Below are 19,546 nucleotides of genomic sequence, written 5' to 3'. Positions count from 1 at the left end.
TACAGACAGCAGCAAAGCACAGCCACTGCTGCAACTGAGGGCATTTCCATACTCTTTCGCTCAAAAACATCAAGCATGCTTTCCCCTGCACTAAATCAGTAAGGCGTACCCACCAGAATATTGTTCCCCACCAAACAATCAAAGGAAAGAAGAGAACCCATTACAAGCACAGCTTGGTAATGTAGGTATTCAGTAAACTCTTCAAATCGAGAACCACCAACAGCACCACGTCTTCCACTGCAACAGAACTCATGTTTTTACATCTGAAACGTGTCCTGCAGGCTGCAGTCACGTGCAGCTGGCTCAGTATCACACGAGTAAGAATGAAAGAGCCCAAACCCACCTTAGCCCTTTATCTGCATGGGTATATTCAGCGGTGTTCGTACAGCAAAAGGGTTCACTAGCTCAGCAGTATTCTGTATTACACTGCACAAGAAGTTTCTTTGAGAGAGGAGCAATCACCCTTCATTGGAGCTGCAGGGTCGGGGACATCACCAACGCTGCAAACTGCATGAAGAAGGAGGGAGGGAAAGGCAATTTGTGCTTTCAGTGAATTTTTTTCCCTGTGACCCTCTGTATACTGATCAGAGCATCCAATTCCTCTTCTTGGCTCTGTCCTTGCCTAGCTGTGTGACCTGGGGTTTTCTCATCGGTTCCCAGAGCAGTTCATTAGCTAACTCACAACCTCTGCAATTGTCAGCAAAGAAAAATTCTCACGGCTGTAAAATTGCCATGCTTCAGTAATATTCGCTGATGATGTTTCTTTAAATTGGTTCAACTCTTTTTGTAGCAAAAAGGCATTAGGTGGATCCACTTGGGTCCTGATGCTTAATTCACCCCTGACATAAACTCCTTGCCTGTGAAAACAGAGCTCATACCTATTATTGTACCTCACGCCCTCTCATTAACACTTGTGAATCCCTGAAGACCTTTACTTACAAAGTTATGTTGTAAGGTACATCCAAACAGACGGCTAATGAATCTGGAAAGCTCAGAAGTGCTACTGAAAATATGCAAATCAGCATTCAAGACAAGCACTCACGTGGGCTAGTTTAATACCAGAGGACAGAGCTGGAGCCCTCAACTTCTTCCTGAGAAATGCCTTCACATAGCAGGCTAGTCAGAAACAGAAATGAAAGGGAAAGGGGAATGAAAGGGAGTACTCGGAAGGCCAGTTTAACAATACATGCTCCTTGTTTTAGGAATCATAGTACAAGAAGGTCTGATCTTCTTTCAGATTAGAATTCCAGCACCACAAAATGTGCTGGGCGAAGACTGACATAGGTATGAACTGTGGTCCTGCTTGAATTAAAACTTAAAGGTTCCTCAGTGCCTTACCTAAGCGTTAAGTTCCTCCTCCAACAAACCAAAAACCTTCCCTTTCCCAGCTGTTAATTTCTACAATACTGCTGAATTCTTCCCCAAAAGGCTCTCTTTCATTGCTGTTTATAAGCAGTCACCACCTACATGATCGGGGCAGCGGGTGTAAATGCCCCAACTCCACTAAGTCGTACAGCTATTTGTACCACACCTCACCCTCTGCTTTCGATGACCTTACCTGGCCTCAGGGTTTGCGAGGCATTTTGGGTGAAGTATGACAGACTGGCAGGTGTATCTTACACTGAGATAGGTTTTCAGGGGCACAGATCAGGAACAGGAACTCCTTGGCTAAGCCTGCCTCTCTGTAGATGTCGGAGTGCTACCACACCACCTGTAGCAACATGTTCCACCAAGCAGCCCTCGTGCACGTTGGCTGCCACAGCTTGCCCTTTCAACATGTTTAACGTGCACAGTTCACAGTTTTAGCATAAACTTATTAAAATACTGCAGTCTACGAACTGCAGTAGTATGCATAAAATGGAATAAGTCCCTCAGGAAATCCATTTATCACAGAGATCTAGACATTTATATTGGCTTTTCTAGCAACAAGATAAACGAGCATTTCCTTACTTCTCATCCCTTTCCAGAAGCCTCATCTATAGCTCCTTGTTCTTACTCTACTGCAATCCTCAAACGCAAAAATATTGCTTTAAGGCTCTAAAGGTTTTTTAATTAGAAAGTATATATATCAGAATTACAGTATCAACTCTTTACACCTCTTCTTGCCAGTCCCCAGCCCAGTCTTCAGGACGTGCATCGGTGATTTTGTTAAGGCTAAAACCCAGGGGTAAGATTTTGGATGATGTACCCCCCCCCCCCCCCCCCGTTCTATTTCTGATATTTCCTTCAACACACTTAGATGAAATCATTCTTTCTGCAAAAAGTGTGGGAATATTCACTTTGACACAGGATACCACTCCCCAAGGTTTGATAGCATCTGGAGTATGAGGCTGTAGGGCAGGCAGCAACCGATCCACGTATTTATCGAGGCCAACTAGCATGGCCCACACAAGCTATACAGCTGCTTATCATACAAATCCCTAAGTGAATTATGATCTTAGCAATTATAATAAAACCACATCAAGCCTAGAAAATTGTATTTTAAGTCTTCCTAAATGATGTCTGACAGAGGGAACACTCCTGCTTGCACTGAAGTCAGGAACACGAGTCCTCATTGTTCTAACAAAGGTAGAAACTCTCCCATGAGGAGGACCAACTCACACACTCAGTCACTAACAATGCTTCGAAATCTTAGCATTGGCCTTAGTATTAATTTCTTACTAAGGAAATATTAAGTTCATTGGAAAGAGATATTCTTCATTTAAAAGGAAAAAAGGTCTGTCTTGGCATTTGCTAGGAAATAAACACTTTAAAAAAAAAAAAAAGCACACAAAGTAAGCAACAATAACCCCAAATGAATTGTTTTTAAAAACCTTAAAACACCCACATTTTCAAAGGATGCAGACTCTCTTTTAATGTTAAGGTGTACCAAATGTGTTAGATCTTCTTTAACATCACTTTGTTCTCTCAGCTAGGACTCTCCAGGGACTGATATAATGTACCCGTGTAAAGCATTTCTATGAAACAGTTGCCTTACCCTGTGAGTCCGTGGTTGGAGGAGATAACTTCGGATATCCTACAAAGCAAAAGTAGTGTGTGTTACACAGTACGTATTTGAGTACATTATGACAACATATCACTGCATTCTTCTAAAAAATACCCTTTTTATCAAAAAGCTACCTACCAAAATTGCTACCAAATAGCATCTCCTATGAATGCTCAGATTATCGTTAAACTGGGGCAGTCACAGCAAAGAAAACCAAATTCTTACTACAATGCATTAAATCCACTGCAAGCACTACAGCAAGAAAAAAAATAATTTAGGTTTCCCTAGGGGCAAAGGCTGCTGTAGTTACCAAGGATTTTACATCAGCCCCATCGACCTCATGCTCTGTGCAGCCCTGACGAAGGCAACAAAGCTGGCACAGACCAAGTTTCCCCTACTTCTGTAGCCAGCTGGAAGCTGCCAAGCCCCGTTTGCAAACCACCTCTGCCCTAACTCCAGGCTCTAATAGCTCTAACGGCTGTCCGTGGAAGGCTGAAAAGCATCTGGTAAAGCTCAGTTTCACCCCCCTAGCGCAGGCCTGGCATGTCCGTAGGTCTCACAGGGTCATTCACTGCTGGTCTGCTTCTCTCACCTGGCGCTCCAGCATAGCCTTCAGCAATGGGCATGGTGCTTTGCCCAGCCTGGCCATCGACGCTTCGCAGCCGCCCTCTTCCCGACATTAACACGGTGCCCGGCGGCCCTGCCTCTCCAGCCTCCAGGATGATCCCGGTCGTTCCAGGCAGGAATGGGGCGACTCCCGACCCCGGCAGCGCCGGCCTCGGAGGAGGTCTGGGCAGAGGAGGCTGGAGAGGAGGCCTGTGCCGCGGGGGTTGTATCCTCGGCCGGGACGGCAGCAGGGATATGCCCGGCTGGGGCTGCAGAGGCGGTCTCGGTGGCACTGCCTGCCGCGGTGCTTCTGGTCGCCCTTTGAAAAGTTGGAAGAAAAGGGAAATGCAGAATTATTCGCTTAAAATAGTCTATGAAATTGGTGTATGCATATTCATGTGAAACAAATACTTCAGAATAAAACCTTGACTTTCTGCACCAAGCTGGCTGCACGTTACAGCTACCTCCTGCCGGTGGCCTCCACCTCCACTTCACGCTGTCTCTCCTTCCTTCGCTTTGCTCCCTCCTGCCCACAACTCTTCCCTTCTATTCCGTACCCACACAACACCCAGCACAAGGCAGTCTTGTTCTTACCCAACCCTTTAGCACTATCACAAAAAAAAAAAAAATCCAAAGGAAAAAAATAAATGGACAGTGACTTGGGGAGTTTTTCCCCTTCTTTGAAAAGCAATGAATTTAAAATTCCAAATGCTCCCATTACTAATATGTTCTGACAACAAAGGCAGAACCCCAGGATATAATTTAGCTGAAAAGCCCTTATTGTTTAAAGGCAAGAGATACCATTAAGAGACTTTTCCAGCAGGGCAGCCAACACATACGACATCGGGGTTGAACAGTGTTGACATGGTAACATTTGGGTGATCAGCTGGTACAGTTCTGCATCCTTTACAGGAATTACAATGCATTCCTATAAATGAAGTCCTGGATGAAATTTAAAGATGCAAGGTCCTTCTAAGCCTGAACCTGAATTATGTCTATATTTATAACAGGAATTTACAAATGTGTAGATTTCAGCAGATGCAACGACACAGCTTTTACAACAAATTACCAAAAAGAAGTGCCTAAATGCACATTTTAGACAGCAGAGTTAAAAAAAAAAATCTAACTATATTGATATTACACATTAGCATTGGTTGTATTCATTGCCCTTTAAGAGCAAAGCATGGCTTTAGGCACAGGGGTGGCAGTGAGAGTTTCTGGGGAAATGAACATACATCCCCTTGCAAATTTACCTGATGCAACTTGTCATGCCAAAGACAATTGCCATGGTCTACAGCAGGAGACCCCTGCCCCAGGCTCTTGGTGGTGAAAACAAAGCACAGTAATCCCTTACAATCAGCCTGGGTAACCTCACCAGTAGCTAAGGCTCAGCCTGTGCTCCACAGCAGCTGGAGGGGCTTCTTGGCCGTGGCAGCAGTGGCTGCCCTTCAGGGGAGGGTTCACAACCAGATCCTCCAGGTATGGACCATAATGGTGTTGCTGGCAACCCCCGTGCTGCTCCATCACTAGCTGGTGCTTTTTGTCTGCACTCCCAATGCCATGCATGATTAAAGGTGACAAACTCTGCACCTGCACTTTATCCTTGTGAATCTTATTTCTTGTTTCCAGTCTCGTAAAAACTCCTCCTAAGCCCCCCGGGGTATTGTGAGGCTATCTGAAGGCACGGTTCCACAACACCTGCATTCATTTGCTAGATCTATGTCCTTTAAAAGAAAGTCTTCAGGAGCTTTGCTGGCTGATTTTAACTGCTGTGGGAATTGAAAGTTATACAGGCAATGCACCACGAGGTTGGACTGAAGCTTACTCGGTAATTCCTTCCACACGGCAGAGGACTAAGAGGTAAAATGTTCACTTTGCACAGGTTAGAATGATCTTCATCAAAAAAAAATCACAGATTAAAAAATCTTCTCAAAAATTTCCAAAAAAGATTTAAAGTATCTAAGTGAATTACTGACTTTACTCTTAAATCAAGCATAGTTGCTAACTTAATGGGACATCTGTCCACAGTAGCACAGATTCAGACCTTCAGCTAAGATCTTCAGACTAACCTCATTCGAAACAGAAACTGGCAAAATGCTTTATATTGGTATATAAATATAAGTACTTGTCATTTCTGTAGTCACTTAAACTGAGTTTTATTAAGCCAACAACTTGGGATGACGCAGGGAAAATGACTATGCTTTTGTGCTTGTTTTTCTAGAGCTTTAAATAATAATCAGCAGCTCAAATCCTGCATCCTGTGCCAGCAGCTTCCCTGCATGCAGCATCAATATTCCAGCATTTAGAATTACCCAACTACATCCCCATAAAGCCAAATCAAAACTATCTGGCTAAAGCTCAACTTAAAGTGCCAGTTATGAGATATGTGAGGGCTAAGAGGGATCACGGTCTGCCAACTTTGCCAAGCTTTTTGGCATTTTTGACTGAGAAGCACCATACAACAACAAAGTACCAATAAATCATCAGATAAAGATAACGCTGGAGCCATCCTATCTCAACGCTGGATTACCCAACACGTGTTTTCAATTCAGAAAGCAGTGAGAAAATGAATCCCCAACAAAGGCTGAGGTGAATTTAGCTGGACCTGCTTAAGCTTTGCTGAGCAGCTGACAAAACAGACGTTCCTTGTTGCCTATGAAATATCCAGGAAGGCAGAGAGCAGAGCTGAGGTGGTTAAACAGCTGAAAACAGTGATGCTGTCCTCACAGCAGTGCTGTCACTGCTCTGTTTGTTGCCACCAGGCTAAGTGACAACTCGGTTACCAGGTCAGACAGCAGCACTGCCTCGCTTCTGCTCTCAGATGCCCATCTGCAGGTGAAACTGAAAAGGCTTCCCTTGTACAATTAAAATAAGAACGCTTTCATTCCCATCTCCCCTTAAAATATTTTATTTATTCAGTTTGATTAGCCAGGCAGCTTTAACTTCCATTTTACTTCACTGAAGAAAGAATAATTTCGCAGGAAGGAAGAAGAGCCATGACCTGGATGCAGAGCTCGAGTGTTTCCTTGCAGTTTGGCTGATTCTAACGTGGTTCTGCCCTGGCCACGTGCTCATCAGACCCCAAAACACACAGTAAGTGAAAGATAGAAGAAACTATCAAGTAAAGGAATCAGTGGCTGCACCCACGAGAAGCCACAAAGACATGACCTGCATTTTCTTATCGATATCAAGGGGATTTGACAATTAAGCGCCATCTTGCAAGGGAGGCTACAGGAACTGACCACAACTCGTTTGTGGTATAACACTAGTGGTTTATGTTGCCTCTTACAGAGGTAGCATAGAGCACACATTCAGTTTCTTTGACCCTAACTTCAGCAGACAATACTTAGCTCTTACTTTTGAAACCCTGATACAGAGACAATTACCAGAGGAATTGCAGTTCAGGCTAAGTAACTGCAACCGCAGCAAACTACAATCCCGGCACACTTCTACCTACCCAAAAACTTCGTGAATCTGTATGAAGAGTCAGTAACATTAAAGAAACAGCTGACTTTACCTTCAGTTTCACACAATTTGAAGAGCACTTGTGTCTGCAGAGACCGCAATGAGCAGCTACTGTGCACGATCTTATCTCTCAAGAGGAGCTGGGGGCAGTGACCATTTAATTTGGACAAACAGAAGCTAGAAAAAATAACCTTGGTGAATACATCCTATGTGGTTATCTACGTACTTGGAGCAGAGCACCACCTGTCACCACCCTGTGTAACGCTAACATTAAGCTGCATTATCTTCACAAACTAATATAATACTCTTCTAGCCTCTGGGTTTACATCTGCTGTTGTCTGCAATCCTCCACTAACCTGGTGTCTTAGTTTGGACTCAAGCACTCAAAACCCTAGATCCAAAATATCTTACAAATTTCTTAATAAGATACAGCCACACTCCTGAGTTCAGCCCTGGGCCTGCACCACTCAGTAAGACTTTATATTGGATTCCTTCTGACATATCCTTGCCTTACCGCGCTCAACAACTCTATTAGTAACAAGTTGTTTGTTATGGTCCTTCTGAAGTCAAATGACATCACTTGAATGCTACGATACGCTGGCAAGCGGTGCAGAAGACATTCAGCACTGATCTACAGCCAGAACTGAAAGTCTTCTTTCAGCTAACGCAGGTATCAGAGAGGCCACTGCAGTCACGCTGCCTGCGAACACAAAAACAGCTAAAGCCGTGCCCAGCTCACGTAACACGGCTCCCAAACTGCCTCCCAAAAAGGCTCTTTTGCCAAAATCTTTCTGGAACTCCGACTGTCCAAACTTACCCAGACTGCTGCGCTAGACGGCATTATTTTAATTGGAAACATTTGGGGATCGAGGCATGTGCTTCACAAATCCTGCAGAGGCCGGAGGTAGCCGAAAGCAGAGAGGGCCATCCAAGGTACCTGCGTGTCTGGGCTCCAACAGCAGAGCCTTTCCCCAGGTGCTAAAAACCTAATGGTGGACGGAGAAACAGCTCTGCTCCGAAACTGAATTACGCTATGGAAACCCAGGCACGCTTTAGGCTTTTTAATGCCTTACAGGGTTGTAACAGAGGTTGACAAATACATTCCATGAGGCCGCCTGAACACCTGCTTTAAATAGCAGGAGAAAGATTACTCTATGTGTCTTGGATCTTTCTCCGGTGTCAGTTCCCAGGGCAAATTTATTTTCAGTAAGACAGATGAGAAATAGGATAACACAGATACATCACACTGCATTTTAATGGGAACTGGGTCTTTTTTGAGAGACTCTGGGATGAAGGTCTTAACCCTGTTGAATTTAACAGGAGATTTCACTAAAAGAAGTACCTGAGAATTACAGACCTCCTCTGTTCCTCTGCACTTCTTCCTTTAAAGGAAGATATATATATATTTAAATTTTATTTAATACAAAAGCTTCTCACCTCAGAATGATTTTTATGTCAAGCACTGCAATCGTATTGGGCTTTTGTGGCAAAGTTTTGCTAGTGGGGGGCTGCAGGGTTGGCCTCTGTGAGCAGAGCCCAGCAGCTGCCCCATGTCAGAGCAGAGCCAGCTCCAGCCAGCTCCAAAGGGACCCACTGCTGGCCAGAGCCAAGCCAGGGAGTGACGCTGGTTGGGCATCTGGGATGTAAGACTGTTACAGTCCACTAGTGGTAGGCAATAAATGGTATTAATCTCTCCATGTCGAGTCTGTTCTGCCCATAACAATAATCAGTGAGTGATCTCCCCGTCCTTATCTCAGCCCTTGAGCTCCTTTCCATTGTATTTTCTCCCCCTTTCCCTTTGAGGAGGGGCAGTGAGTGAGCGGCTGTGGTGGAGCTCAGCTGTGTAGCAGGGTAACACCACTACAACAATACTTTTGTTTTCAAATGGTTCTGTGCTCAAAATAAACACGTCTACAGGAGGCTTTCAAGACTTTGCCTCAGACTGAGAGGGGCATCCTTCCCCACAGGAATTAGTTTTGGATCCTCCATGAGGTACAACTTTTCCACTCAAGCAAGCGCTCTCTCCAGATCTCCCCCATCGACCACCAGCTCCAGCAGCCCACAAGGCTTCCCCTCAGCACCTCTTCTTCAGATTTAGGGCCAGACACAGAAACTGGCTTCTTTCCCACTGCTCTCTCACCAACTGAATGCATTCTGCCCTTTGAAAACACAGACTTGCCCATCCAGGAATCAATACTCCAGTGGGGCTGGCCAGCCCAAACACCCCATCTCCAACAGAGTTTTCACAAGTCTATCTCCACATCAGTACTGGTGTCAGCATCTGTAATTCCCCTAAATTATCCTTCTCTAAACTGAATAAAATGTCAAAGGAAAAAAATACTGAATTCCAGAAAAGTTCCTTCTGACAAAATAAGTCTATCTCAGTTTTGACACAATAAGTCGTGTTGTGTCAAATTTATCTCATGTGTGCACAGAACTAAAACCTGAGCTTCACAGCCAACTGAAAAGTGCAATTTCAAACTAGCCTACGCTTCCTATGTTTTTTCCTCACGGTAACAGGAACAGGAAACTAGCTTCCTTCTGTACACTGACTCTTTCAAAAGAAAACAACTCATTGCTGAAATTTTGGGCAAGAACAGAAGGACTGACCGGCATTTGGCAAGCCCTGTAAACCATTATGGCAAGGTTCAGTGACACATAGAAGTTACCATTTCGTAGCGTTTTGAGCCAAAGTGCCTCTGCTTCTCAACCACTCTCACGCAAACTTTAAACTCACCATGAAGTTAAGATTTGAGCTAACAGGTTGGACAGCTAACAGAAGTGGCTGAGGTGTGAAAGCGTTGCCAGCTGTGGTGTGAACATATTGCCAACTTGCCACCTAAGTTGTGGGAACACTAACTTCTGGGAGGGCTATAAAACAAAAGTGTTAAATTGCCACACCAAGATATGCCAGAGCTTGTTTGCCAAAGTCCTAAATCAAAGAGTCAGTGCTGAATTATAATCATTAACTCATACTACGAACAAAACTTACAGGGAATCTTTCTTATTATCTTAAATCTTATTAATTTGAATTCCTTTGTCTTTGGTTCTCTCAATTTACTTTTCAATTCCCCTCAAGGAATCAGCTGGAAGGATTCTCACACAGAATCTCATACACACAAGAAAAAGTTGAATAAAATAACTGGAATAATACCTACAGATAATTATTAATTAAAACTTATGTTAAAGTCACTATGTAAAAATATTAGTTTTACTACTATCTTTATTCTGGCTCAAAGTGAACATAATAGAATAAAAGACTTTATTTAGGAACATTTTTAAAAGCAGTCAAAGTCCTCTATGGTGTCTTAGAGCAAAGCCAAAATTACAGTCATTGTAAAAACAAAGCAGAAATTGTGTAATATTAAATTTTTCCTCCCTTGTTTAGTTCCTCTATAAACAATTCAGGAAAGAAAGCCTGCTGAAAAACAAATAAAAAAACATTAAAAATGCACAAAACTTACTTGGGTCAGATTGAGATTTCAGCATGCCTTCCATGTCTGTGGTGATTTTAGAGACCTGACTATAAAACTGCTGGACAGAATTTTTGAGGCCAGAAATATCTTTGGAATGAGATGATATAGTTCCATTCATTTCACGTACGCAGTTCCATAAGCTGCTCACGTGCTTATTCAGACCTTCTTTTATCTTCTGCAAGCTACCCGAGACAGAGTCCAGCTTGCCGCAAACTTTTTCAACATTCGAGACTCTGCTCTCAACATCTGAAACACCATCCTGGACACCTTGGGTCTTTTCTTTACACTTGCTGAGATCATTCAGGACTTGGTCGTTTAATTGTTCTAGTCTCTCTTTCACTTCACTGCAGCAGTTATCACTAGGGTGGATGGTTTGATTTGCAAATGTCCTCTGCATTTGATCAATTTTTCGGTAGACGCCTCGTTGTGTTTTTCTACAGGTTGAATTGACACCCAGGAGTTGCTCCCTGCAACTATTCAAGCCATCTTGGAGATTTTTCATGTCTTTATCCATGACATTTAGACTATACCGGAATACACGCAAATCTCTCTGCATTTTCTGGTTGTCACGTTGGTTATCCTTAATTAAGTTAAGTTTCTCATTAAGAGAGCTATTTAAAGACTGCAGAAGAACAGAGTTGTTCTCTGTTTTCAAAAGCAAGTGATTGTATTTGTTATTACAATTTTCTAGCTCTTTCTGAAGGTCCTCTATACCTTGTGGTGCAGACAGACATTTCTGCCCACAGAGGTGTTCAAGGGACAATAGTTTGTTCTTGACAAGATTTATCTCCGTTGTAAATTGCTCATTTGCAAATCCAGTGTCACTAGGCATAATAGGCCCAGGATTAATATACATTCCATCTGGGTCTGTGGTATTAGCAATCTCTAAAATAGTGCCACCTAACCTATCTTCTAGTGACCGGAGCTTTTGGTCAAACAAGTCTCTCAGCTCATCTACCTCAGCAGCTATAGTACCTCGGAGAGTTTCCTCAACATAAAAGCAATGTTCTTCAGCATTTCGTTCTGTAACATTCATTCTTGCATCTAGCTCCTCCAGCCTCTCACCAAACATGTCTTCCAAATCCGGAGTCGACAATCGACTGATTTCATTGTCTATTCTGACATTCAAGATCCTGTGTGCTTCCACAACTCGGTCAAGCTTCTTATCTAAATCTTTTATCTGCTGGTCCAAGTCATTTCTCTCACCCTCCTTGCAACAACTGGACTGGTTTGATGGAATCTGAGTTCGGAGAGTATTTATTTCTTTCCTCAAATCATTCTCTTTTCCTCTTATAACATCAATTATACCTAAACAGTTATTTTCATTGTCATCACACTGCTGCTGGATATCCTGTAGTTTGTATTCACAAGAGTTCTTCAGATCTGCCATTTTCTTTTCAAATCCTTCCAGTATTTCCTGTCTGAGGGACTCAAACTTTGAGTCTATATATTCCTGATATACATTGCCACTAGGCATTGCTAATGTAGGTCCCTGTGCTGCCTCCTGCAGTTGTTTTAGTTGTCCTTCATAGCCTTTTACTTTTCCATTCAGTTCCTCCAGTTGGTCATCCCTGATCTTCAATGCTTCTTTGACCTCAGCTAGCTCAGACTTTATATCTTCCATTTCAAAATCAAGAAAAGGGTCTTTCTGGTCTTTATTGCTGAGGAGTCCAGGCAGATGGATAGTGTCTGTTTCACCACCAACCGCACTGTCAGGCTCTGGGCGGTCATAAAGGTTGTTCAGCCAAGTGACCAACATCTTACTTGCATCTTCTTGGACAGTCAGCTTTAGGTTTTCATTCACACCCGCCAAGGAGGACTGAAGTTCAAGCACTGATCGTGTAAGTCTAAACAATTCTTCCTCAAGAAACTGCATTTTCTTCTCATATGGCGGAGGTTCTGGCGTTTCTGTTGGTTCTGCATCTGTTTCAAAGAAATAACAGACTAAGTCTGGAAGTAAGTATTCCTAAGGGTATCTGTTTTGGTCAACAGAGGCCAATTTTACTTTTGCTGAAATCCAAAAAATACTTTAAAATGCAAAATGCTGTTCCCTTTTCTATTCTTGCTTTCACTAGTTTATAATTAAAAAACCTTATCAAATAATTCCAAGCTAAACGTTTTAGAACACTGAACAATTCTTACTCAAACAGCTGTACAGAAAAGACACTGTCCGCACAAGCAGCAGAATTCCCACCACTGGAAGCTGGACAGGCATAGCTGATCCTACCTAAGGGTATGGATACATGGAATCCCTAATATCCCTCCAGTCCTAGTTCCTAGGATTCTCAGCAACAAGGCACTAACAAGTCAAGACACCGAGTGTGATCCCATATAATGACTTAATATAATTCAAACCTTCAGCTAGATCACCAATTGTGATTTAACAACCATTTAAATATCATTTTGATGGGTATGACCATATTTATTTGCATACTCTTATGCATCTTTGCCATTATGCACAGAGGGATAAACTCCATAAAGATATCACGTATAAACCCCGTTGTGATGTCACATTATATCCTTTAGGCAATTCATAATTCAAAGACCTTTGTGCAGTTAAGGCATGCTATTACAGGCACAAGTAAAAGTAAAATGAAGTTCAGAAGCAGAAGTGAAGAAGAAAATAGACTTTATAGAAAATGCATCCACAAGTTGTTAGCATCAGAAAAACTCTTTCAGATGACAAGTAAACAGCTAAGGACAGGAAAAATTCCCTGTCAAATTGTGACTATACCGTGTTGGGGTGTTGTTAACAGTTAAATATTCAGACAAAAGAATTTTAGCACTGATTCCACGCTACGAATGCTAGATATACTTTGGTAAACAACACTGAGAATGAGTTCGAAGGACATGTGGTTGGAATTGTTCTTAGTTTTAAAATGGATTTCAGCTAAAAGACAGTACAAGGAAGGTAGGAAATCACAAAATCTTCAATACAGGCAGAATGGCTGGTTCCTTTAATAATGAAAAAGTATGAACACACACAGTATAGCTATTACATACACACTGGTCTATTTTTGCTTTGAAACATAGGCTTTTTAGGGAGTTTTGTCAGAGCAAAAAGAAAATCTCTAGATACAAGCAGTGTGCCAGTTACTAAAGACATTATTGTGTTTTATTATCAATTTGTTGAAGTAATAGTTTAGGTGGGCTAACAAAATATTTAAATGCTTTATTTTTAAAGCACGTATATAATGTGTAGGAGTAGTTTAAAACTATGCATTCAGTCCTGCGTGATTCCACTACTCAAAAACGCCAGTGGAAATCTGACCAAGTGCTTTATATGACTTTAATCTCTGATGCTGCTGTGAAGAAGTCCTTCAAAAAGAAGCATCTGTTTACCGTTTCTTGTTGATGGAGAAAAGGCATAATCCTGCAGCAACAGCACTCCTCTACCCTTTCAGAAGGCAGTATCTAATACAGCTTGTTCATTATAGTATTTTTTTTTAGCATTTGAGGCTTATCATTCCCTTAACCTTAGTATTAAGGCAGGTAATCTAATATTAATCTGTAAAATCTGCTCAAGCCCTTGAACAAACAACACACTGTGAAATGCTAGGAAGCATCATCTATCATTAAAACTAGTACCTGTTCTTTTTTCATTTTAATCATAGCTTCTCTCAAATATATATTTTTTTCCTTTTTTTTTTTTCCTGAACATTGAAGAAACCACCAAAAAAACTCTATATTTTTACAAAAAACAACCTTAAGACACAGATTTTCCTGAACCATGAGCAGACAGATGGCATTTATGGCCAGTGTTTCACACACACTCCTTCATTATTCTTCAGGAAATTCTCTGCATGAAGACTGTTATTGCCTGGCTATTATTTTCCCACCACACAGTGTCTTCCATATGGATTTTGTACCTGCCAGTAGTTGAGTTTAATAGAAACCATAACGGTTATTATGCGTAAAAGGACAAAGCAAGAAACCAGACGTGATCATGCATACCAAAACTCAAACAAAAAGTTACCCAAGCCTTTCTTCACAACAGCTTTCACCGGTGTTGTGGGACGACGAGCTGCCTTCGGCTGTTCTGCTGGCCCTTCTCTGCAGTCTTCACCTTTGTACCCAGGACAACATCTCCATTCTAGCTCTGTTACTGTCTTGTATGCAACTGTGTACCGAGGTCTGAAACTCGTTCGGTATCTGCCAAAACAGAAAGTATTGTAAATGATCTGTAACATAAGCTGTTATTTAGACTAAGCCTAAAATTAAAACTGTTTTTCTTTTAAGTGAGATTCAATTAACTTCAGACATGCTTTATTTTTTTCCTTCAAACATTAAATAAACAAACTTTTTTTTTTCCAGGTCTAAAAGTTACATGCACTTAGCACAGTCATGTCAGGAAGAGCAAACATGGCCCGGGCATGAGGGACTTTCTTCTATGAGCTGAGGGACAACGTGCTGGGGGAAGCAAAGGCTCATCTCGTCAGGCACTGCTGAGAGTAACGGTGACTGCCAGGGTATTACTCTATAAATTCAAAACCTTTCTCCTCTAACTACTTATCATCACAAACCCACCCACAGGGCTCCTCCGGCAGCAATTCTTCATGGCATCAAAGCTGCTTCTGCCTGCTTTGTCCCACTGTCCCGACATCATCGTCACTTAAAACGTTCCTCAGAATCCATATGCACAGAGCAGTCAAAGCCAGGAAGGCTGTTCCAGGAAAAGACAGGATGCTGACAGCATGAGTCAGATAAGAACATGAAAGAAGGGGTCAGATGAAAGGCTAAGACCAATGAGGGAATCAGCTCTTTCCTACTTCACTGTCCCTGGTAAGCTCAAGAGTTCTTGAAGACAAACCTATGCACCTCATGCATACACAGACTTAAGGTTCCCTGATTAATCACTCAAAAAGTTAATAAACGGCAACCTGATTCTGAACATGCAACTGTCTTCAACCAAGACTTTTTCCACAATTTTTGTTAAGTGTATCATAAGTTCATACAGTCATGCCCTATGGGATTCCCCCAGACCATAGTCAGAGGCTGTTTTATTTTATAAAAACTGTCTCAGTTTAAGGCATAGCTCGTGTTGGGTGGAGAGCTGAGGAAACGAAATAAACCAGGGATTTGTCACCTGAGTTCTGTACAGTGGTAGGCTTGGAACACAAACTTCAATATGAACGAACTTGTTACCCCCATTCCTCATGAGAATTTCTTTCTGTGAATAAAACTAGTATGACATTACCCTCTTTATAGAATCTTCAGGTCTTTTTTCGTAGATTATTTCACATTAGAACAACACTTTGCATCCATTAAAGGCCGACTCACTTCACAACTGAGGTGCCCCTAATGTAGTAATACCGGCAGAAGAAATTGGGGGAAACAGCAAAGGACTTAAGAAAAGCTCTACAACACGTCTCATTCATACGGAGCATATTTTGGGACAGAGAGAACACAGCACAGAACGAGCATCTGAAGCACCCAATGCTATCACAAAAAATCAACTCCGTGTCTCAGCAAATGTTGACTTGTATTAATATGCAAAATCCCCTTTGGTTTAATAATAATCAGGAATCTGCTACCAGATGGAAAGAATTAAATCCTACAGCAACTGTGAAATGGTTTCTATTGAAAGTCACTGAGTTTAACTGTTAATCTCCAAGGCATCTCTTGCCTTGTGTACAAATAATTGCAGAAATAATTCTGTATTTTTCATGCATCTCCCACTCCACAGACATAATTCTAGGATGTCCTACATCTGATAGCCGTTTGCTGTCCGTGTTTTGGTAAACTGCTTAGCAAACTGAGGGTGGGTGCTTCGAAGTGTTAACCACTGAGTAGGATTTTGTTTCTTTTCCAAACATATCTTTCCGAGTTCTGTAACAAAATATTCTACTTTTTGCACTGAGGAAATACTCAATCTTCTTTTTTTGCATTACTACTCTATGTACAACCTCTCATTTATGGGGAAAAAGTTACTTTGACTAGAGACAATGCCATACTTTTCCAAGCCACTTTTGGGGCAAACAGTAGGTTATTCTGACAAGCCTCTCCGGATTCTCTTTTCCCGTGAATCTTCAGGGAAAAGCGAGGGTGGGCCTGTAAATCTGTCCATCAGCCACTCCCAGCTGAAGTGGTTTGCTCTGGTTATCAGGTTTTCAGATTCTGTCTCGGTGAACATTAACTCAGAGGGGTTTCCGATCCTTTTTAACCTTCACCACAGCACACATGAAACTGCTGTGGGCTGCGCTCAATCAAGCTCATAACTTCTTTTACTGTGTTCATGAAAACATCTGCTGAATCCTGTTTATAAATGTAAAGTACAGCCATCCCAAGGTCAAGTGCTTCCAAATTAAGTGAGTGCAACGTAGAGGGCACCGTTGGAAAGGACAACATCCCGACCACCCAGGAACTTCCTTTCCTTCTCCCTTATCTGAATGTTAACCCACATCTCATGTAGGTAATTTGGGTAGGATCCCCTTCCTTTGAACTAGCTGCTAGAGGCAGAGGAGTGACAGGATTAGCTAAATGTTTTAGTGGTTTGAAGTGGTTTAAGAGTCATTACCAGCTCTCTCACAAACACCACATTACTGAAGTATAAACTTTGAACTTCCAGATCCATTTTCATATGCCGGAAATGGTAGTGCAGACTTTTCTCTGATTGCCATAAAGCACTTGACTGCTCTCAGCTTTGTGTGTGTTCCTTTCTATACTTTCAGGGACAAACTCCTCCCTGAAAATCAAAGTCTTTTGACTATCTTCAGATGCCACTAAGTTACATTTCTCTTTTTCAGTAAAAAAAATATTAAGAATGTAGCTAGAAGCAATTTTATAAAAGGGAATAAGAACAATGTTTATGCAAAACATGCATTTGTTTACTCAAATTATAAGATGAGGATTTTCCTTGTACCATTTCTGCCATTTCTATCATATCCTAGATGAGTTTCTCTTTCCATACTTTCTTTGTAGTCATGTTCATCACTGTAGACACCTTCAGGTGACTGCAATATTCAGGTAAATGTAAATTACAAGACAATCAAATACAAAAGAAGAATATAAAAAAAATTAAAGAAACCATGCTTAATATTTTTCATATCAGCTAATTATACACCTTTTATGGCAATCCATCTTAAAAAATAAGCAAGTTCAATATTCTCAGTCTTCATTTTCTTTTATTTCACAAGTTCACGATCATAACAGGCATAAAACGCTCTAGTCTGATTTATTACAAAAAATATTTGAAATGCAGAAGAATCCTCCCACCTTAAATTAAAGAACCTAAACACTGTGTATGTCTTAGCAGTCCTTACAAATTCTCTTAACTAAGTCTTAAACCACAGTTGTCCTAGAGCAGAAAGCGTGCTAGAATGAAAATGCTTCAAAATCTGGACACACCAGAGCTTTCATATTTTACAACCTGAACTGCCGTACCAAGACAGTAACGCTTATGTGTAGCTCAGAAATTAATCAGGGATTTTCTTAGCAAGAGCTACTGCTTCTCTGTGCTGCCAGTCCAGTTCATTTCATCACACAGCCAGTCCCACCAACTGCAGCAAGATTAGTCGTGTTGAGGCAGGGAAACGTGAACTTACCCTAACACTTTTCTAATTGGAATTCAGTCATATGCAAGTTACCTAAAATCACAGCTGAATGGCTACAGCTTCTCTCCTTCCTGCAGACTCGTGGAAGTTGCCCATGCAAGGAATGTGTCACCATTCCAGGACTATCCAGACGCACTGATGAATGAATGACCTTCACCAACAAGTGGCCAGCCTCCCAATCACTTAAGTTTTTTAAAGCCAGAACTTTGCTTGCACAGTGGGTTTCAGTGGATGAGCTGCAGACTTCCAGGGTTTTGGCAGGATGCAACAGCACTGAACACAATTATATTATTGGTTACGGTTCTGACAAAACTAAGCAAAACGTACTTTTCTGCTAGGGAACACAGCCAGAAAATAATTTGTGATTCTACATAGGTTAATGATGTAGGCTTGGGAGCTACTAGAATACAAAAATCAGACATCTCTGTTTATATTTGCAGTATTTGGAATTAAGCTGCTCACACATTAGAGCATACACAATGTACTCCATGTAGCAGGAGAGACAAAATGTCATTATAATGTTGCTTCTCTGTGCAGCTGGGTCGTGTTAAACAGTTAGAACATATAGTGCCCGAGTTTCTCATATTTTGTCTTGTAGATGTGAATCTCTACACAGTTACCTAATGAGGCAATTTAGTCAAATGGATTCAGGAAAGATTCATAAGTCTCTTAAAGAATTGCGGCTCCACATTAATGCCTGTGTATGCTGGAACATAATTAAAAACATAATAATTTATTAAATCTTCCCCCTGCGACCTTGGATTTCTGCTATTCAAGTGTTAATAATCACAACTATTTTTACAACTGTCTCACCGACAGTAAAATTTTTCTTTTCTTATGTGATTAAAACTTGCATCATCAGCATTTGTTGTACTTCATCACCTAATCCTCACGAGGACTTCCAGCTAAAGGAGATGGTCACATCCTCTCGGAGAACTGAGCTAAAATAATATTAATGAGGTCATTCTGTTAGACAGCAGGAACAAAGAGTGCCTTCAACAGTCTCTAATCTTTCATTGCAAGAGAGAAAATAAGAACAGCTGGTATTTACATTACTGGTAACAACAGACATGGAGAAGGTTAACATCCTCAACAACTTTTTTGCCTCAGCCTTCACTGCTAGTCAGGCTTTACAACATCTCTTGAATCCCTGAACTTCTAAGCAGGGGCCAGGGGAGCAAGGTCCTTCCCACCGTAAGTGAAGAGCAGGTTCAAGACCACCTGATGAAACTGAACAAGTACAAGTCTGTGCCATACATCCCAGGGGCCTGAGGGAACTGGCTGATGGAGTTGCCAAGCCCCTTTCCTTTGTATCTGAAAAGTCCTGGCAGTCAGGCCATGTGGTGACTGGGAAAAGGGAAACATCACTCCCATTTTTAGAAAGGAGGACCCAGGGAACTACAGACCAGTGAGCCTCACCTCTGCGCCTGGGAAGATCATGGAAAAGATCCTCCTGGAAG

General features: G+C 41.7%; 1 protein-coding gene across 1 annotated transcript in view; it reads right to left on the bottom strand.

Annotated features, from left to right (window-relative positions):
- Positions 1 to 19,546, bottom strand: part of EMILIN2 (elastin microfibril interfacer 2) — a 35,426-nt gene that overhangs the window by 4,273 nt on the left and 11,607 nt on the right. Inside the window, exons 3-6 of the mRNA XM_035318502.1 lie at positions 14,510 to 14,685; positions 10,522 to 12,456; positions 3,579 to 3,911; positions 2,978 to 3,016 (exon numbers count right to left, since the gene is read on the bottom strand). Of these exons, the coding sequence (XP_035174393.1) occupies positions 2,978 to 3,016; positions 3,579 to 3,911; positions 10,522 to 12,456; positions 14,510 to 14,685 (2,483 nt within the window). The remainder of the gene's footprint in view (positions 1 to 2,977; positions 3,017 to 3,578; positions 3,912 to 10,521; positions 12,457 to 14,509; positions 14,686 to 19,546) is intronic.

Source organism: Oxyura jamaicensis, chromosome 2 (assembly GCF_011077185.1).
Source record: "Oxyura jamaicensis isolate SHBP4307 breed ruddy duck chromosome 2, BPBGC_Ojam_1.0, whole genome shotgun sequence".
Lineage (NCBI taxonomy): Eukaryota > Metazoa > Chordata > Aves > Anseriformes > Anatidae > Oxyura > Oxyura jamaicensis.
Note: the sequence above shows the minus strand (reverse complement) of the source record. Positions and strands in the feature narration are given on the sequence as shown.